Source organism: Aquarana catesbeiana, linkage group LG02 (genome assembly GCF_042186555.1).
Source record: "Aquarana catesbeiana isolate 2022-GZ linkage group LG02, ASM4218655v1, whole genome shotgun sequence".
Taxonomy (NCBI): domain Eukaryota; kingdom Metazoa; phylum Chordata; class Amphibia; order Anura; family Ranidae; genus Aquarana; species Aquarana catesbeiana.
Window position 1 is genome coordinate 321,917,762 of NC_133325.1, and position 21,707 is coordinate 321,939,468.

A 21,707-nucleotide genomic window follows, 5' to 3' on the forward strand; every position below is an offset into this window, starting at 1 on the left:
ACTGTTCTATATATCAAACCCCCGTATCTCATTGCCCAATCTGTTAAAAGAACTAAAACAGTATGGAGAAATTTCCAACTTTAAAATTAATCCGAATAAGTCAGAGATATTAAATAAAAATGTAAGTCAATAAGAGGAGCAGAGTTTACAGCAGGAGTTTCCCTTTCTGTGGAAGAAGTCTGAAATAAAATATTTGGGGATAAAATTAACAACATCACTGGGGAAAATATACCACGCTAACTACATCCCATTATTAGAGGAAATAAAAATGGAACTAAAAAAATGGCAGCAAGACCACTTTTATGGATGAGAAGAATTAATGCCCTTAAAACGATACTATTGCTTAAAATTACGTACAAGTTTTAGATGTTACCTATATCACTACCCCCAGCTTATTTCGAAGTATTAAAAACACTAATTACTAAGTATATTTGGCAAAATAAGAAACCTAGAATAGCTCCTGTAATGCTAGGGAAAGATAAGGATCAAGGGAGATTAAATGTACCAGATTTTAGAAAATATTACGAGGTAGTTTTGCTATTACAAATGGTGGAGTGGATGAATGTCAAAAGTGATAAGAGGTGGGTAAAACTAGAATACACAATGTCTAATACACATTTAGGTAAAAATATTTGGATACCAGAACAATATAGGACACTAGGAGATAACACTCACATATTGACACGGAATGTATTTAAAACTTGGGATTTAGTACACAAGCATAGAAAATGGAAATATAATTCACCGTTAATCGCGTTAAAAGAAAATAATTATTTTGCACCTGAGAAAAGATCGGTGGAAGAGAATTGGATAAAAAATGATAACACACAATTGCGTGATATAACACATAGGGGGAAAATCTGTTCGCTACAAGAATTAAAGTTTAAAAAAGATTTGATAGAGATTGATGTATGGCGATATTTCCAGCTTAAGCACTTTGTATCAGCCCTACCGCAACCAATAAGAGATAGAGATGAACTTACATCCTTTGAAAAACTATGCACAGCGGAAAAAACGCGCGGGTGTATATCCAGGGTATATAAGATCTTGATGGAAGCGGAGATGTTGGAAATATATAAACAAATGGGAGAGAGAAGTGGGGGCTTGAGGAAAGAACCAGGAAGTAGGAAAAAATCTGACACTTGTGCACGGGGTCCTCGATTGATATTAAAATGGTAGAAATTAATTATAAGTGTATAACCAGGTGGTATAGAACCCCAGATAAAATAGGGTAATATCAAATAGGGCAAACTAATGGCGTGGTTGTGGAGAGGTGGGAACTGTGACCCATATATGGTGGGACTGCCCCAAGATTAAGGTTTATTGGAAGGAGATTTTACAATATATAAATGAGATTACTAACATAGATTCCTGAAGAACCATGGATGGTTTTGTTCCACGGAGTGGATATGTCAATCAAACAATATAAAGGAACGATGATACCTCATGTGATGAACGCCGCAAAAAGCTTGATACCAAAAAGTGGAAAGAAATAGAAATCCCCAAAATAAGGGAATGGTTAAGTAAAATAGAAGAGATTAGGGTTGTCCCGATACCGATACTAGTATCGGTATCGGGACCGATACCAAGCATTTGCGCGAGTACTTGTACTCGCACAAATGCTCCGATGCCTTATCCGATACCTGGTCGGATAAGGCATCAGTGAAGTCAGCGTGTGGACGTAGAGGGTGGGCGGAGTCAGTGGGTGGACGAAGTGGGTGGGCGGAGTCAGCGGGTGGAGTCAGCCTGTGTAATAAGACACATTACAAGGGGGCGTGTGTGAAGGGGGCATGTCTTCTGCTGCCCTGTACCTCGCTGTGACAGAGATTGAAGCTGAGTTTACTTTCACTTTCCTATCTCCTCTGGAAAACAAGGTACAAAACTACAGAGAGAGAGATCAGGGAGAGAGAGACATACGAGAGAGAGCGATCAGAGAGAAAGAGACATCAGAGAGAGAGACAACAGAGAGAGACGTCGGCGGCTGAACATCCCGACGCCCATCTTGGTAAACCCTGCAGTCGGCTGTAGTAAGCCAGCAGCGGACACCTTGTTACACCCAGCCCATATAGTTCGAGCTTGGTGTAACAAGATGTCTGCTGCTTACTGCAGCAGGGTGTACCAAGAGGGGCATCACAGCACAGCATTTCAAAAATAAATCCTTTCCTCATGTCATTTATTGCTGCATTTCAGTGCCATCTATCAGTGCCAGCCACCTGTCAGTGCCACCTATCAGTGCCCATAAGTGCCGTCTATCAGTGCCATCTATCAGTACCCATAAGAGCCATCTATCAGTGCCCATAAGTGCCGTCTATCAGTGCCACCTATCAGTGCCAGCCACTTGTCAGTGCCACCTATCAGTGTCCATCAGTCAGTGCTAGCCATCAGTCAGTGCCACCTATCAGTGCCCATCAGTCAAACTGTCACATGACATTAAAAAAAAAAGTACCGGTAATCGGTATCAGCGAGTACTTGAAAAAAGTATCGGTACTTGTACTCGGTCTGAAAAAAGTGGTATCAGGACAACCCTAAAAGAGATATACAACATGGAGTATTTGAGACATAGTGGGGAAGGGAACAGGAGCACTGCACCCAGTTCCCGGGCCCCAGGTAGAAGTCGGCCAGACCGGGTTGCCACCTGTCTTGTTTCACCCTGCGATGGCTCCCTGCAGCACTGATAGCTTCCCTCTGTCCTCTCCTGTCAAATGCTGCGGGGAAAGGGGGGGTTCATTTGTGAATGAATGGTGAGCTGCTCAGCACAGAGCACTTCTCATTCATTCACTGTCCAGTGCAGTTGAGGCGGCAGAGAAAAGGACTGAGGAATCTCTGTCCTCAGTCCCTTTCTTGTTCACATGTGCGGTGCCTTCTGAAGAGTGATCGCTCTTCAGAGAGCATATGATAGGTGATGAGGAGGCGTTGTGTCACCTTTTCACTGAACAAGCACCCCTATACCCTTGAATGAGTCATAATCGGCGGGTGCTATGTCTGCTGAAAGTGACAGGGGGTATAATTCCTGCCATGGCTGTAAACAAAAGCATTGCAGCTGCAGCATGTCTGCAGCTCCGACTGCTGCAGTAAAAGGGGAGCGAACCCTTATAGTGCAGCCAGTCAAAGTATCCCCAATCACCACCACATCAGTCCCCGTGTCAATGTAAGGTTTCATTCACCTGTGTGGTGCTCTTTACATCTTTTTGGATGTTCAACAATACCTGGAACTATATATTCTTAAGGTTAGGAGCTTTCCCAAAACAACTTTAGGTTTTGCAGGCAGATGATTCCCTAAGATTCATTTTCAAGATTTTTCTCTTACTTCAGAATCTTACACTTACAGAATCTTTTCAAACTGATAATGCTAAATGCCAAACTCAGTGAAAGATGCAATATCAAAGCTAGCATTTGTCTCGCCCTCTATTTTATCCCTATTCTTAAAGAACACCTTTCTATCCATTTGTTTGACCTCCTCTGTATTAATGTCCAATTCCTCCCTACTATACCCTTTCTCAACCAGTCTTTTTTTTAATAAGATAAGCTTGTACATTAAAATCTCCAGTGTTAGTACAATTTGATGTTAATATGCATCAATTGTTCTTTAAGGATATTATTTAACAATTTGGGTTGATGAACACTACAAGTGGGAATAAATGAATTCCGATCCCCTTCCTTAAAAAAATTCTAATAGATAAAGTATTACCTTCACTAAGTCATACTAAATCTAAAACTTGTACTTAAAGTGGATGTACACCCAATGTCATCCTTTCTAAACTACTGCCATAGGGGTTATCTATAAGGATATACACGCCTCCTGCATGTATCTTTACCTGTCAAATGTCTCCCCTCTGTTGGTCTGTTGTCTGGAGCTCGGTGGGTGGAGTCGTGATGTCAGTAGACTCCCCGCCCACCTCTACACTCCCCTTGTCAATATGCATTTCTCCTGTGTATTTCTAACACTGAACTTCTGCTATGATCTCTTATGGGGCATACACACGGTCGGACTTTTCGTTCTACAAAAGTCCGACAGCCTGTCCGACAGACTTCCGGCGGACTTTCGGCGGACTTGCGGCGGACTTGTGGCAGACTTTCTAACGAACGGACTTGCCTACACACGACCACACAAAAGTCCGACGGATTCGTACGTGATGACGTACACCAGACTGAAATAAGGAAGTTCATAGCCAGTAGCCAATAGCTGCCCTAGCGTGGGTTTTTGTCCGTCGGACTAGCACACAGACGAGCGGATTTCGGGGTCCGTCGTAGTTACGACGTAAAGATTTGAAGCATGTTTCAAATCTAAAGTCCGTCGGATTTGAGGCTGAAAAAGTCAGCTGAAAGTCCGGGGAAGCCCACACACGATCGGATTACCAGCCAGCTTTAGTCCGTCGGCGTCCGTTGGACTTTTGTAGACGAAAAGTCTGACCGTGTGTATGCCCCATAACATCCAGTGAAAAGACAGGAAAATAACCACATGACTTCAGCATGCCAAATCATGGTGAGGTGTGGAACAGCCAATCCTTGCAGAGCTGCTGAAGAAAGGAGTGGGGGAGGGAATTAAAAAATACTGCATGTCTCTTAGGCTAATGCACGAGATGTAAATCACCTGACACTCACAGCAAGGGGGAGGATTTGACAAAGTTTTTCTCAGTTTGTCAAGAATTGTCTCACTGAACAATAAAAGAGGATTGCTCAGAGATGGATTAACTCTGTGTGGCAAGACTGGGCTCAAATGATAGCAAATCCTATACTCTACAGTATGATATATATAAAAAAAAAAAATTTCGGGTTTACATCCACTTTAATGCATACTATATATTACGTAAAGAAAATTCCTCAATTCTAATGCCCTGTACACACGATCGGACATTGATCGGACATTCCGACAACAAAATCCTAGGATTTTTTCCAATGGATGTTGGCTCAAACTTGTCCTGCATACACACGGTCACACAAAGTTGTCGGAAAATCCGATCGTTCTGAACGTGTTGACGTAAAACACGTACGTCGGGACTATAAACGGGGCAGTAGCCAATAGCTTTTGTCTCTTAATTTATTCTGAGCATGCGTGGCACTTTGTGTGTCAGATTTGTGTACACGCGATCGGAATTTCCGACAACGGATTTTGTTGTCGGAAAATTTTATAGCAAGCTCTCAAACTTTGTGTGTCGGAAATTCCTATGGAAAATGTGTGATGGAGCCTACACGGTCGGAATTTCCGACAACAAGGTCCTATCACACATTTTCCATCGGAAAATCCTATCGTGTGTACAGGGCATTAGTGTTCAAAAAAATCATAATAATTATCATATCAGAATAACCATAAATTCAATCAATGCAGGTTTAGACCATCCCATTAAAAAATGGTCATCTATATAGCTTGCCAAAAAATCAACAGTGTGTTAAAAAATATATAATTATTCCATCCCATGTATCTAGACAACTTTTAACATTTTGCTGCATTTCTTCCCTTTTTTTTTCTTCAGCCTTTATTCTGGGACCCTGCCTTGCTCCTGCCCTTTTATCCTTTGAATATAACAACAAGAAAAAATAAGATTTAGCATCCCGTTTACAGTATCATCTTTATTTTTTGCTGGCAAGTACTGCTAACAGTTTTACTTACCGTAATCAGTGACATGTAATGACATTGCCTTGCTCACTATATCCTTGGAGACCATTGGTCCAACCAAGTCAGATAGCCTATTTTCATAATACTACAGAGATGTAGAATTTTATCTGAATCTATATGATTCTTTAGCATGCACTCCGCTTTAAACTGAAATGACTGGAATCGTAACTGCTCTTTGAAATATAGAGTATATATACTATATTATATATATTATATATATATACACAATATCTCACAAAAGAGTACACCCCCCACATTCTTGTAAATATTTTGTTATATCTTTTCATGTGACAACACTGATGAAATGACACTTTGCTACACTGTAGTTGTGACAGCTTGTATAAAAGTGTAAATTTGCTGTCCCCTCAAAATAACTCAACACACAGCCCTTAATGTCTAAACCGCTGGCAACAAAAGTGAGTACACCCCTAATGCAGCGTACACACAAGCGGAATTTTCGACCGGACTGGTCCGCCGGACTCGATCGTGTGTGGGCTTCATCGGACCTTCAGCGGACTTTTCCAGTCGAAAATCTGATGGACTTTAGATTTGGAACATGCTTCAAATCTTTACGTCGTAACTACGCCGGACCCAGAAATCCCCTCATCTGTATGCTAGTTCGACGGACAAAAAACGACGCTAGGGCAGCTATTGGCTACCAACTTCCTTATTTTAGTCCGGTGTACGTCATCACGTACGAATCCGTTGGACTTTGGTGTGATCGTGTGCAGGCAAGTCCGTTCGTTAAAAAGTCCATCGGAAGTCCATCAAAAGTCAGTCGAAAGTCCGCCGGAAAGTCTGTAGGACCAGTCCGGTCGAAAAATCCGCCCGTGTGTACACGGCATAAGTGAAAATGTACTCACTTTTGTGAGATACTGTATGTGTAATATATGTAAACAAGAGGATAATTTGATGGGATTTTATGGGTGCCAAGCAAATTAAATTACTCATACAACAAGGTAAAAAATAGTATCACAATTTATTAAACATAGAACAAGTTTTCAAAGTTGTATTGGCTATACATAAATAATGCAGACCTCAGTACACATCAAATTGGATGTTAAAAAGGGTCACTCAGCACTAATATGTTTCGCCTGTTAGGGCTTCCTCAGGGGATGTTTTGTTGAGAGACAAGGATAGATGTGTCACTGCAGTAAATGTTGAGCCGAACTAGGAAAACGGACACTGCGCTGCACAAGAAGTTGGCCGAGAAGAGCCCAGGGATAAGGCCATGGGACCAATCTAAACCACCCGGCTGAGTCTAAGAAAGAGCCAGGGCTGCCAAGTAAAGGTGTTATCTTATACAAGGAGATATGTCAGCGTGGCAGCCCGTCCAGTGTCTGGGGCAAGGGGGGTCAAGTGCTCCCCCCGGCAGGGCTGGTGCTACCTATAGGCAAGTGTGCACAGTCAGTCAGGGATGCCGCACTGCATGTCCCAGGGCCGAGAGTTACATACACAACATGGAGTGTCAGGGAGTGATTGTGTTTGCAGCCCCTGAGATGAGGGGAGGCAGCGCGGCCAGAGGCAGGGAATACAAAGCTCTCCCGCAGCTTGCCTGTTACCTTTCACCTGCTGCCTGGACAGCGTCTGCTAATTGTCAGCCCAACCAGATCATTGATGATTTCTCTCCCCTCCTCTTCCTGGGCTCGTACTGCTGGCTGTGTGTGCTCTGCCTGGGGCCCCAAGAACGCCCACCGCATGGGGCCCCAGCCTCATCTGAGCTGCTTGGCATCTGCAGCTGTTGTTGGAGCCTTCCATCTGCCTTTTCTGGGGTTAGTAATCCATTTAATTCTCTCTAATGTCATCTGAAGCTTGCAATATAGAAATTGATTGGAGGGAAGTTCTCCATACTAATGATTGTGTGTAATATGTATGGGGGTGTCATGTATCTGGGTGTATGGGGGTGTAATGTAGCTGGGTGTATGGGGGTTTAATGTATCTGGGCGTATGGGGGTGTACTGTATCTGAGGACCCGAGATCACCCACTACTTTCCGAGGCAGCACACTGCCTCTTCTTCCGTGGCCCAGACCAAGATGGCACCGCCACGAGTCACTCCGGTGAGTGCCGCATCAGCAGGTAAGAGAAACACATAGGCAGGGGCTGCAGCAGCAGGACACTCACACACAGATTGGCCGCTTTCCCCCATACTGTCCCAAGGTATGCAGCACTCTGATTCACAGCCTGAACCAGAGTGCTCGGCAGGGATAGGCGGCCACTCAGAGGGGGCCCTCCGGGACTTAGTTGCAGACCTTGCCACTAAGCAAGATCTCCAGGCTATGACTGCTTCCATAGTGAATGCCCTTACACAGGAGCTGCATGACCTCCGCCAGCAGGTGGACACAGTGGAGGAGCGGGTGAAGGATTTGGAGTCCTCCACCACCGCTGCAGATGCTCGCTTCACTATCCTAGAAGTGGAACATCAGACTTTCCGCCTTCATCTTGTGGAAGTGTATCTGAAGCTGGATGACGGGGAAAGCCGGAGTAGGCGCAACAATCTGTGACTCCGTGGCATCCCGGAGGCTACCACGGACCCAGATCTGCGCGCCACAGTAACAGCTATCCTGAACCAGGTCCTGGGCAAACCTCCTACCTCTGAGCTGGAGCTGGACAGGGTGCATCGTGTGCCAGGTCCTAGGGCACATCCCTTACCCCCACAAGGCCATGCTCCTACAGATTTGCCACGGGACGTCCTTTGCAGGGTCCACTTTTTCACCATTTAAGGAGGAGATCCTTCGTCTAGCATGCTCAAAGGGCCCTATTGACTTTGACGGAGCTCTTATCCGGATTTACCCAGATGTCTCTAGGCAAACACAGGGTCTCATGTGAACTCTCCTTGAGGTGATACGTGAAGCTGAAGCCACTTACCGTTGAGGCCACCCTTTCCATTTAATTGTGCAGAAACAGGGATCTGAATTCTACCTTCGCTCCCCAGACCAGCTTCCTGACCTGTTCAGCTTTATCGACAAGCCCAGTGTCAGCATTTTTCAACTGGTATGACTATTTACTCACCCAGGAGGCTCCTGGCCCTCCCAGGCCAAGTCAGCAACGGATCAAATGACCCAGGTCCCGTGCCTCTAGCCATGAGGCCCCTAGGTCCCACCCGACTTCATTCGAAGCCTGACTTTCCTTCACAATGTGGTTGCGGGTAAGACAGTGTGGAATATGACTTTATGGATCTTTATGTGACACCTCAGCAGGGGGCCCCAATGAACCGGGTCTCTTTTTTCTTTTTCCTTGGTTTTACACTGGCCCTCAGGGTCTTCCAGGTCGGCGCATTGATGCCCCAAAGATGGAAAATTGTGGGGCTTAACCTGAGGGCTGTTTGGCAGGGGATGGGGGTCTCCTGGGACATGTCTCCATTGAGTTTGACCTCCAGGCTCAACGTTTTTTGTTCTGTTTTGCTGTCTGATCTCTCCCTTGCCCAGCATCTATTTTGGCTTAAAGGCGGTTTGCAGACAGCAGAGGTCAATGGACAGGCCACAACCCCCGATTTCTCTACAATGCCTAGGCCAGAATTGACTCTGCCGGCGGGATGCCTACACTTTGTACATCCATTGCATGTCCAGGCTCCCTCTCTACCCTGCCAGTTCCTGTTTTTGTTTGATGATGGGGCAGCGAGGCCTGTCCAGTGGCTATACTCACTCCTTCCATATCGAGGGCTATGGTGTAGACAATGACTTTCCATACAGTATATACTTATATCAGTCAGGACCCTCTGTTCGGGGCATGGTTAAATGGTTAAAAGGTTGGGCATTAGTCCCTCCTATAGTTGCCCAACTGGAAGCCATACGGGCCGTATGTCTCCCCCCGGTACACCACCACAGCATGGTCTCAGTTACTGGATCTTTATTGATGTCTCTGTTTCTGTTTTAATTACACTGACTTGCCCATTTGTTTCTTTTATTATGTTTCTCATTGTTCTCAACCTGTGCATCTCCAAATGTGTTGTTTTTCTATTGCATTTCGCTGCCAGCTCCGTGCATTTTCTAACACCCCATCCACCCCCAATTAGGGCGGTGCACAGTCAGGGTCCTTGGTTTAATTGCACTCTAGATAGACTACTCCTCTCCCCTTTCCTCACTTACTCTTTCCTCCTCTTTTATCTTTCTTTGTCTTTTCGCCTCGCTCCGCTATCTGCCTCTCGCCTAGGGGGGACTACCCAGCCAGGGTCCTACCTTGCACCTCACTGTGCCCAAGTGCTCATTGGAGGGCACTATGGGTCTCCTTAAGGTCACTTCTCTTAATGTGCGTGGTCTTAACACACCGTAAAAACATTCTCAGCCTTTGGCTGATTTACGAAAATGTAAGACCCAAGTCGCATTTTTACAGGAAATGCATTTTCGAGGTGATCGTATCCCTAAACTGACCAATGGGGCTTTCCCAATGTGTACTACAGTGTCTCTCCTATCTCCAAATCCAAGGGGGTTAGCATCCTGATGGTCAAATCGGTTCCCTGGATTATAAAGGCACAGTGGACGGATGATCTGGGCCGCTTTCTCCTCCTGAAGGGGAGGGTGTCTGACGTGCAGGTCACTTTTTCCAACATTTATTTTCCAAATGTGGACCACCTGCAATTTTTACGGAAGCTACTTCCTGAGCTCATGGAGTTTTCAGAGGGACTTCTCGTCTTCGGCGGAGACCTCAACTTTGCTCTGGATCCTCTATTGGATGTCTCACGCAGTTCTTCCCACCGCCCTTATTCTTGCCTTAAATGTCTGAAGGTGGATCTGCATACCCTGCATCTGATTGACCCCTGGTGAATACTACATCCACAGGACCCGAGCCTTGCTCGGGCCACGTATCAAAATCTTCTAAAAGTTTGTGAGGAACTCCGCTCACTCCTTTTGCACAAAGCAAAACAAAAACAAAAACTAGCATGGGCGCATCGTACAATGTGTGAATTTTCAAATAAACCAGGTTCGCTGCTACCTCGGGCGCTGCGTGGTTCGCGCATGAAAACCTACATCTCCCATATAATGGGCTCCTCTGGACAGAAGCTCACCACTTCTTCCGATATGGCAAGGGAGTTAAAATCCTTCTATGAAAGCCTCTATAACTTAGATTGTTCCCTCCCCTCAGACTCTTCCTTTGCTGGCACCACCACTCCACAGTCCTATCTTGCCTCCTCGGGCATGCCACCTCTCCCTACTACTATCTGGGAGGAACTGGAGCAACCTATTACAGTTTGGAAGTTGGGGGTGGCCCTGGCAAACTCAAAGCTGAAGAAGGCCCCTGGCCCTGATGGCCTCACCCCGAGCTATTATAAGGTCTTCTGCCCTTAATTCCATCACGGACGGGGAATCTTTCCTGCTTGACACTCTGAGAGCTTATATCGCACTTACATAGTTACATAGTTACATAGTAGGTGAGGTTGAAAAAAGACACAAGTCCATCAAGTCCAACCTATGTGTATGATTATGTGTCAGTATTACATTATATATCCCTGTATGTTGCGGTTATTCAGGTGCTTATCTAATAGTTTCTTGAAGCTATCAATGATCCCCGCAGAGACCACCACCTGTGGAAGGGAATTCCACATCCTTGCCGCTCTTACAATAAAGAACCCTCTACGTAGTTTAAGGTTAAACCACTTTTCTTCTAATTTTAATGAGTGGCCACAAGTCTTGTTAAACTCTCTTCTGCGAAAAAGTTTTATCCCTATTGTGAGGTCACCAGTACGGTATTTGTATATTGAAATCATATCCCGTCTCAAGCGTCTCTTCTCCAGAGAGAATAAGTTCAGTGCTCGCAACCTTTCCTCATAACTAAGATCCTCCAGACCCTTTATTAGCTTTGTTGCCCTTCTTTGTACTCACTCCATTTCCAGTACATCCTTCCTGAAGACTGAGGACTGGTGCCCACAACTGGACAGCATACTCCAGGTGCAGCCAGACCAGAGCCTTGTAGAGTGGGAGAATTATCGTTTTATCTCTGGAGTTGATCCCCTTTTTAATGCATGCCAATATTCTGTTTGCTTTGTTAGCAGCAGCTTGGCATTGCATGCCATTGCTGAGCCTATCATCTACTAGGACCCCCAGGTCCTTTTCCATGCTAGATTCCCCCAGAGGTTCTCCCCCCAGTGTATAGATTACATTCATATTTTTGCCACCCAAATGCATTATTTTACATTTTTCTACATTGAACCTCATTTGCCATGTAGTTGCCCACCCCATTAATTTGTTCAGGTCTTTTTGCAAGGTTTCCACATCCTGCGGAGAAGTTATTGCCCTGCTTAGCTTAGTATCGTCTGCAAATACAGAGATTGAACTGTTTATCCCATTCTCCAGATCGTTTATGAACAAATTAAATAGGATTGGTCCCAGCACAGAACCCTGGGAAACCCACTACCCACCCCTGACCATTCTGAGTACTCCCCATTTATCACCACCCTCTGAACTCGCCCTTGTAGCCAGTTTTCAATCCATGTACTCACCCTATGGTCCATGCCAACGGACCTTATTTTGTACAGTAAACGTTTATGGGGAACTGTGTCAAATGCTTTTGCAAAATCCAGATACACCACATCTACGGGCCTTCCTTTATCTAGATGGCAACTCACCTCCTCATAGAAGGTTAATAGATTGGTTTGGCAAGAACGATTCTTCATGAATCCATGCTGATTACTGCTAATGATACCGTTCTTATTACTAAAATCTTGTATATAGTCCCTTATCATCCCCTCCAATCAGCTGGTACCATTCCAGTCAGTAGACTATCTGTAAAAATTAGGAACAACGGTCTGGCAATCATTGACTGAGTTCCCTAAGTACCTTCGGATGCAAGCCATCTGGTCCCGGTGATTTATTAATGTTAAGTTTCTCAAGTCTAATTTTAATTCTGTCCTCTGTTAACCATGGAGGGTTATTCCGAAGGAGGGGAAGGACCCACTGCAATGCGGGAATTATCGTCCGATAGCACTGCTAAACACTGATTTAAAACTGTTTGCCAACATTTTGGCCAATAGGTTGCACCCTCATATCCCCAGTCTCGTTCACAGGGACAAGGCAGGCTTTCTGCCCTTCCGAGAGCCACCTGACAACACAATTCAGGTGGTGAACTTGATCCACGCAGCCAGATCGTTGAAACTGCCTCTTCTCTTGCTGTCTACGGACACAGAGAAAGCCTTTGACAGGTGAACTGGACCTTCATGCGAACCACTCTAGAACACATTGGTCTCAGGTCCTCAATGTTGAGTTGGATACTGTCTCTTTATTCCAATCCCACAGCTGCAGTCAAGGTCAATGAGACAAGATCCACCTTTTACCATATACACAATGGCACGTGGCTGGGGTGCCCCTTATTCCCCCTTATATTCATACTCACCCTAGAGCCCTTCCTTTGCACAGTTAGGGCGGATGAAGGCATTGCTGGTTATCAAAAAGCCTCAGGAATGCACAAAGTGGCCGCATTCGCGGGTGACCTGATATTACAGTCTTTGCAGGAATATGGGGCTCTTTCTTTTTTCCAAATCAATTTATCCATATCTTCCGTCCTTAACATCACCGGGGACGGGGACATGCCTAATTCACTACGCTTGGCATTCCCACTCCATTGGGCGACTGACTCTATTCATTATTTGGGAGTTGACATCACCTCTGACCCTTCGAATCTGTATTTGGTAAATTTTACTGCTTATCCGCCTTAAAGCGGATCTCCTCCACTGGCATTCACTCACACTGACGTAGTTTGGCCACTGCAATGCCCGCAAGATAACCATGCTGCCCAGGGTGTTGTATATATCGCAAGCACTTCCTATTTGCCTCCCTCCTGTATTCTTTAAGCACGTGATTGCTATATTTCGAGACTTTGGTCCCACCATCAGCCTCACATTAGGTTGTAATATCTTCATCTTGCTAAACACAGGGGAGGGGTGGGCCTCCCAGAGTGAAAGCCTACTACAGAGCGGCACATCTCACTAGGCTGGTGGACGGGCAATGTCATGCAGAGGCGAAACATTGGGTGGCCATGGAGGTAGAAGACTCCAGTGCCACAGCTAAGAGTGGCCATGGATCACCTCCCCCTTACAGAAGGCCCTCATTGACCATCCTACCCTGGGCAGCCTACTGTCGGTAGCCAGGGACGCCTTTCCGAAACTCCTCAGTGGCACCACTACCCTCCCCTATGGTGCCGATACTGGGCAGCCCAGAATTTCCACCTGGCCTCCAGGACCCTCAGAGGTTGCTCCATCTCTCTGACTTTGTTAGTCCTGATAGCCGACTATCCCCCTCTTCTGGGGTGGCTGCTGAGGACCCTCCATTGGATTTCTGAAGTGGTCTCCAGCTCCGTAACTTTCTTTGGGGGTGTTTGCTTACGGAGCTTGAACACATTTGTCGCCGGGGGGAACCGATCTATGCTTCTTTGACTCGTCCGATGGAAGAGTTTGTTCCACCCTTCCTTTCTAAATGGGAGGCAGACCTAGGCATCCAATTCAATGACTCTCAGAAGGAGAAGAGCCTCCATTTTGCCCAAAAGTCTTCCATAGCCACTAGAGTCTAGGAAATCTGTTACAAGATCTTGACCAGATGGTACAGAGTGCTTACCGTTTTACACTGGTTTTTCCCTCAGGTTTCCAGCTTATGTTGGCGATGTGGCAATGCTGAGGGAACGATGCTGCACATCTTCTGGAATTGTTCCAAGCTTGAGCCCTTTTGGCGCGAGGTGATCTGGACGATCAAACACCTGACAAATGTTAATCTAGAGGGGAACCCTACGGCATGCTTGCTTCATCTCTGAAACAGACCAATTAAGAAATACAAGGCCTCCCTAACAATCCAGTTGCTTAATGCCGTGGTTTGCTAAAGTAAATGAACTGAGAGATATAGAGGACCTCACAGCTACCTTGCACAACCGGGAGGAGACCTTCCGTGAGACCTGGAGACCTTGGCACCATTTTGTATACACAGATGCCTATCTTCAGGAGATGGCACAATCAGACTGACCTTCTGAAACTAGTCCTATTTCCCAGACAAGAGGCCCTGCCTGTAAACCTCCTTTCTATTTCTTTTGTTTTCTTTCTTTTGCACTTGGACACCTGATTCCCCCCACCGTAATCGCCCTTTCCACGTATCTTTGGCTCGGTAATGGGCTATATCATCCGGACACGATGTGTATCCTTGCTTACATCACACTCCCATCATGGTCCCATTCCCGTGCTAAGCCGGCCATTGGGTTGCAATGTCTCTGGATATATTGTAAAAGTTTCATTTTATTTTACATTCTATTTTACATTATTTTTGTATGCTGACTTGCTCTCAATGATTCTATGTCTTGGGTCTCCCTTGAGTTCTTGTTTGTCTCCTCAGCTTTGCACATGGATGATTACCTCCAAAACCATAAAGTTTTCTCATGACCACCCATAAGGTGCAGCACTGGGCTTGTTGCTATATAACTTTGACTATGTGACCCCCCCCCCTTTTTGTTACTTGATTATGTCATCTGTTACTAGTGCATACCTGGACTGTTTAATGCAAATTTCTTTGAAAAATAAAAGAATTATAAAAATAATTACCATCATTGTGAGTATAGAGAAACTTTCTCTTCAAACAATTCTAAATGAGAGATAACCACTGTGGAAGGCTTATTTATGTCAGCTGTCAGTGGGCTATAGGACATTCATGGTAATATATGGACAGCTGTTAGGGAAGGAATTTGACTAGAGAGAGAGGTGAGAGTGGGGACACTTCAAATTTGCAAGACAGCTGTGATTTTATAATACAAAGTTATGGTATATACTGTATTTGTTCTCTTTTTCTATTTTTTTTTTCTTCAACAAATAATGTGTTTTTAAAATAATTTCAATGGTGGTGTGTGTGAGTGCAATTTCTATATAATTTCTATATAAGTCTTGATGTTCTTGGATCATTATTTATTGAGGAATGCATTGCACCATTATAGTGTAGAACACAATGTAACAGTTAAAGGTGTGGCGGCAATTATTTTTTATTTATTTTTTTCTAAAATAGAAGGTGAGTCAAATACTGGTTTTGAGTTTGCATTTTTCATTCAGTTTGGCATTCAATATCACCAGTAAAAATATTCTGAATAAACATTGGGATATTATGAAAGAAATCGATCATGAAAAGTAATTTGCCTGAAAAACCTAAAGTCATTTCTAGGAGGGCCACTAATCTTAGAGATTATATAACACTGTTGAACATCCACAAAGAACATTGATTACAGTGGGCTCACTTAAAGTCTTCTAAAGGTGTGAACATTTTATGGGTTGTAAAACAGGGCACCATTCGAAATAAGTATTTAACATGTTCTGAGAAGACAGCAGAATAAAAATGAGCATGTGCTGAGGAAAAGACCTGCCATAGCCAAAACTAAACATGGCCATGCTCGTTTGCACAGAAATGCATGCATGCGCACAAACCTGCGCATTAGTGCAGGTGTGCGCACTGGAGCATGTTCATGCACACCTGCTGCTGGGACTGATGCCACACGCCCTATATAAGGGCAGCAGCTGCATTGAGAGTTTGCTGGATGATCTTCAGCTACCAGTACTCCTTTCCCCTGTGTATCCTGTATGCCTTTGATCTCCTGTTACTGACCTGGCTTGGGTTTACAACCACTTTAATATAATGGTAAAAATGGTACAGATCAGTAAACGTGGTCAAAACATAAGCCAGGGATTGGTAACCAAAGCGGGTAGTCAGACAGGCTAGTAATCAGGAAACCAGAGATCAGCATGGTCGGAGGCAGAAGAACAGGATATGGAACCAGAAGGGACGTCAGCTGGGCAAAGTCTTTCACAGTAACACAGCAGAGAATCTCCAGATATGTTGATCAAGGCGAAGGAAGGAAAGGAAAGAACAAGGCAGTTTAAATAGCCAGAAGGGGATGCCCTTAGGCAAGACTGATGAGCAGATAATGATAAGCAGGTGAGCCACTGAGGGATTAATGATTGCTGACAATTACCTGGCAGCGGAGCAGCCTGAGCACAGAGAAGGGAGCTGCTAAGAGCCCAGCCCTGACAGTGTGGTAACGCATGCTGACCCTGAAATGATGCTGTGGACAAGATCCATGCCGCGAGGTGGTGAGGCGCCTGTAATCTGGCTTATTCTTGGGAAGCAGGCATACTGGCAGCTTGTGGAATATGTTTAAAGGCAATGTTTTTTATTACTCTTGTATTTTTAATGGCTTTTAAATAAATTTAACTGTGTTACAGTACTGCACTATTGTGAGCTCTTCATTTCTTATGGATGGTTGCCAGAAGGAGAGTGTTTACAGAGGTATTACTACTTGGAGCAGAAAGATCGATGGAATGTTGGGAGCTAACCATATTAACAAAGCATTTTCTGGTGAACATCTTTGATGTGAGGCATTGATTTCTGGTGAGTAAGATAAACTGCCCTTTGTGAGTGGCGATCACAAGCACTGCACAGTAGAAGACATCTTGTAGATTATTTGTGGACACTAATGGTGGAACAATACAAATCTATGTTGTGGACTTTCATTATTTGGGACTAATTCAATTTTCTTCAGGTTATTTGCTTCATTTCACTTTTTGTCACTGTCATTTGTAAGGATTGAGTATATTTATGAGATATTGCAATTTGCGGCACAGCACAAAGCACTAGTCATACATTGCGGTGCACTACATAAAAAAAAGGGGGAAGATGCATTACCAACCCTCTCAAAATGAACAGGCTGCTTTAACACAATGCATATTAATGTGTAAAATATTGCACGTTAAGGTGGGCATGCAATAACCTAATGCAAAAGATTGGTTTTCTCAAGTTCATTTTAATCAATAACACTTACATAGACAAATAAGTAAATACAACTAATATTTGTTTAAAGTTTATCTGATGGCAAAACATTTTTGTTTGATGGTGTAGAAAATGGTTAAAACCCCTGTCAATTGTTTTTGCCATTGGTATACTGTTTGGGAAATCTTTTTTGCTTGCTGTCGAGTTGGCAAAACAGGAAGTTAGAGAAAATGCCTTCAAAATGTGAGAAATCCTTCTGTGGATATTTGCCCCTTTGGAAGATTCCCTCTCTATTTTTGTTCTGGGGATAGTTCGAACCCCAAGGATTTCCCTCACGTTTAGTCCCAGTGACAGTGGTCAGGAGAACAAATAGAGAAACTGACACAGACATTTGATCAATAAAAACCACTCCATTCAAAACTGAATAAAAAAAAAGTTTTTAACTATAGGTTTAGTTTAAGGCATAAAGAGAATTATAAAGTAAAGTGCACTGAATGTCCTGCTATACATACAGTATATACAATATTAAGGGAGACAATACAGTTACAATACTATAAAAAAACAAGAGTTTTAAGATATGTGAATTACTATATATACTTTACATGCTCTATACCTTTATAAATGAGTCTTTAGCTGTACAATATATACATGCAATATATAGGTACACACATATAAGTACTGTGTAAATGTACTTGTTGCTCAGTGTAGAATAAAGTATTGCAGATTTAAAAAAAAAAAAATTGTTGTACAATCAACTTTTTCTGTGTTATTAAATGTGTTGAAATTTGAAAAATGTTGCTACAACATTTAAACAGTGTTGACCAATAGTGAGGTCTGTACACAGGTCAGCCTTCAAATGGTTCACATTTGTTACTGCTAATACTGAATACTGAACTGGCAATAATGTCACAAACCTCTGGTGTCCTGGACAGAAGAAGAAAGCCACCATTTTTTAGTCTCTTCTTATCACTTCAAAGAAGCGAGCGATGTATGGCACAAGGCTGAATAATTTTAGTTTCATACATCAGAAATGTTTCTAGTGTGCCGTCCCCTTTTGCCATGCTAAACTGGATTAGCCTGCTCTCAGCAAAACTAGGTCAGTTTAAGAACATTGTTGCACAGTGATGATGCAATTTCAGTAGTTTGCTAGCAGTCATATTTTATATAGGCCAGCATATATGTTGATATTTAATAAGTGTAAGTATTTCTGCTATTTTAGGGCTGGGGTAGGGGGTCGATATTACTTGAATTTACTTTGTCAATTACACCAACACACCCTGATCTCAAGGATAATGACTGATGCATAAGAAATTTTCTAGGTACACACTTGCTTGTCACAGTTAACTTCGATGTCCCAACTATATTTTACATTTTCATCAAAATCTATTCTTACTGTGACCACTGAATTGCTAGTTACCTTTATTCCTAGTACACACAATGAGAAAAAATCGGATGAAAAATACCGATTTTGATTGTCCAATAACCTGATCATTAGTACACAGCTTTCAAGAGCCAATAACGACAGTTCATGCGAAAATATCCAAAGGGACAAGCACAAATATTTTTCATGTACGATAACAGAACTAATGATTTTTGTGTGATTAGTAAAGTATTTGTGTGTGGCAAGGGACATTTAAACAGGATCGCAAGGGCAGACACCTGACCCCTAATGGTACTCAAGGCTAGCTTGCACTCAACGCCATATTGAAAAAAGGCCAAGATCTGAGCCACCGAGAAGGCAAGTGGAGGGACCCCTGCATCCTCGCACCACAAGATACAAGCCTGCAAGGCTGTATGACAAACCGTCAAGGAGGTACAGTTACGGCCCGATAGCCTTGCAGAAATCACTGAGCCTGACAAACCCCATCTCCCAAAACCTGGCTTCCAATAGCCAAGCCAACAAGCCAGTGACGGTAAACAGGGTGGAAGAGCGACCCTTGAGATAGAAGATCCACCCTCAGAAGCGACTGTGTGGGAGCATCCGCTAGCAGGCTAGCACTATGTTGGCACTTGGCATACTAGGGTCAACAAGGCTAATCCGAGGTCACCAGAATGACCAGAACCCCTGGTCCTGAAGAGGTTCCATGGCACCACCACAGTGTCTGTTGCATACCCCAGAGGATCCTGCTCTCTTGCCACAAAATGTGGCACTTTCCTGTTGAAACGAGAGGCCAGTAGATCTACGTCAAAACAATTCTGGGTGTGGAAAGGCTCTATCTTTTTCTTTTCCTCTTTTTTAGTTTATTGACACTTTAATTATTGTTATTCCTTTGTGTTGTTATCTTCTCCTTTAGGTACAGGTGATACTTTCAGCAACTAGGTCCTTTCTTACACTTGCACAATTTGTACACTTGCACAAAGTCAGGGATTTTGTAGGATTAGAGTGAGGTGTATGATTAACTAATTATGCCAAACAGGTGCTAATGATCATCAATTTCATATGTAGGTAGAAACACAGTCATTAACTGAAACAGAAATAGCTGTGTAGGAGGCCTAAAACTGGGTAAGGAACGGACAAACTCTGCTAATAAGGTGAGGTTGTGGAAAAAAGTTTTATGTCACAGGTCCAGTGGCGGCTGGTAGTAGAAACAAATGGTGGGGGTGTTGATCGGGTAACCCGCACCCCCCGGTCCCGTTGGTCAATTAGGAGCCCGTCACTAACCCCATCTATGGTGGGCAGTGTTTACCGACGGGCAATGGCTTCCCCTTCCCCTGCTCTGCTCCTCAGCATCACTGCGGCTTATCCTTCCCCTCTATGGTGGGCAGCACTTCCTGACTTGCAGCGTCTTCCCCTTCCCCTGCTCTCCTTCTCAGGACATGGCAATTTTCGCCGTGTTTCTCCTCCCTCCTCCTCCTAGGCCAATTGGAATGCTATTCTAACACACCTGGGTGGGCTCTAAGCACAATGCTCTGTGTCCGGAGTCCACCCTATTTAGAAAAATATTAGAGCCTCTGGCTCTAATCCAGGCTTCAAAAAAACACCCCCGCCACTGTAATTCATGCTCCCGGCGTCTGAAAGGGGCTGGACGCCTGGATAGGGGGTGGTGGCAGCAAGGATAGGGCAGGGGGTGCCCGTGCACCCTTAATGGATGGGCGCCCCTGCACAGGTCATACATCGTAGTAAGTCTGAGCACAGCAACAAGACACAAGGTAGTTATACTGCATCAGCAAGGTCTCTTCCAGGCACAGATTTTAAAGCAGATTGGGGTTAAAAGATTTGCTGTTCAAGCTCTTTTGTAAAGGCACAAAGAAACAGGCAATGTTGAGGACCGTAGATGCAGGAGTTGGCCAAGGAAACTAAATGCAGTAGATGAAAGACACATCATGCTTTCTTCCCTTTGACATTGGAAGATGTCCTGCAGTGCCATCAGCACAGAACTAGAGAAAACCAGTGGGACCAAGGTACACCCATCTATTATCCAAAGAAGCCTAGCCAGAAGTGGTCTTCATGGAAGAATTATGACCAAAAAGCCATACCTCCGATGTGGAAAAAAGGCTAGCGACTCAAGTGTGCATGAAAACATAGGAATAGGGGTGCAGAAAAATGACAGCAGATGCTCTGGACTGATGAGTCAAAATCTGAAGTATCTGGCTGTAGCAGGAGGCAGTTTGTTTGCCGAAGGTCTGGAGAGCAGTACAATAATGAGTGTTTGCAGGCAACAGTGAAGCATAGTGGAGGTTCCTTTCAAGTTTGGGGTTTCGTTTCAGCAAATGGAGCTAGAGATTTGATCCGGATCAATGGTATCCTCAATGCTGAGAAATAAAGGAAGATACTTATCCATCATGCCATGCCATCAGGGGATCATGTGATTGACCCCAAATTTATTCTGCAGCAGGACAATGACCCCAAACAGCCAATATTAAGACTATCTTTACCTTAAAGGAGAACAAGCAGCCCTGGAACAGATGATTTGCCCCCCACAGAGCCCTGATCTCAACATCATCAAGTCTATCTGAGAATACATAAAGAGACAGAACGATTTGAGGCAGCTTACATCTACGGAAGATCTGTGGTTAGTGCTCCAAAATGTCTGGAACAACCTACCTGCCGAGTTCCTTCAAAAACTGTGTGCAAGCATACCTAGAATGTTTAAAGGCAAAGGGAGGTCACGCCAAATATTGATTTGATTTGGTTTTGTTTTCTCTTCTGTTCACTTACTTTCTGTTTTGTTAATTGATAAAAATAAACTATTCACACTTCTTTTTCTGAAAGCATTCTTAACTACTTGCTCTTTTTGTTTACACGTTTATATCAGTATTTTTTGCTAGAAAATTACTTAGAACTCCCAAAGAATAAATATGAATTTTATTGTAAAAAATCACAATATATAACCCAATTTTTTGGTAAAATATAAAAGATGATGTTACGCCGAGTAAA

The 21,707-nt window shown here is 43.9% G+C and overlaps 1 protein-coding gene across 5 annotated transcripts in view; it reads right to left on the reverse strand.

The window, feature by feature from the left end:
- NPAS2 (neuronal PAS domain protein 2) overlaps positions 1-21,707 on the reverse strand; it is a 241,842-nt gene that overhangs the window by 107,627 nt on the left and 112,508 nt on the right. Inside the window, exon 1 of one of the 5 annotated variants that reach the window (XM_073614782.1) lies at positions 18,244-18,403. The exons of 3 other annotated variants lie outside the window; for them this stretch is intronic. In XM_073614782.1, coding sequence (XP_073470883.1) covers positions 18,244-18,278 — 35 coding nt within the window. In that variant the 5' untranslated portion in view covers positions 18,279-18,403. Of the gene's footprint in view, positions 1-18,243; positions 18,404-21,707 lie in introns of those variants that run through there. One more of the 5 variants, XM_073614784.1, reaches the window with a different exon arrangement.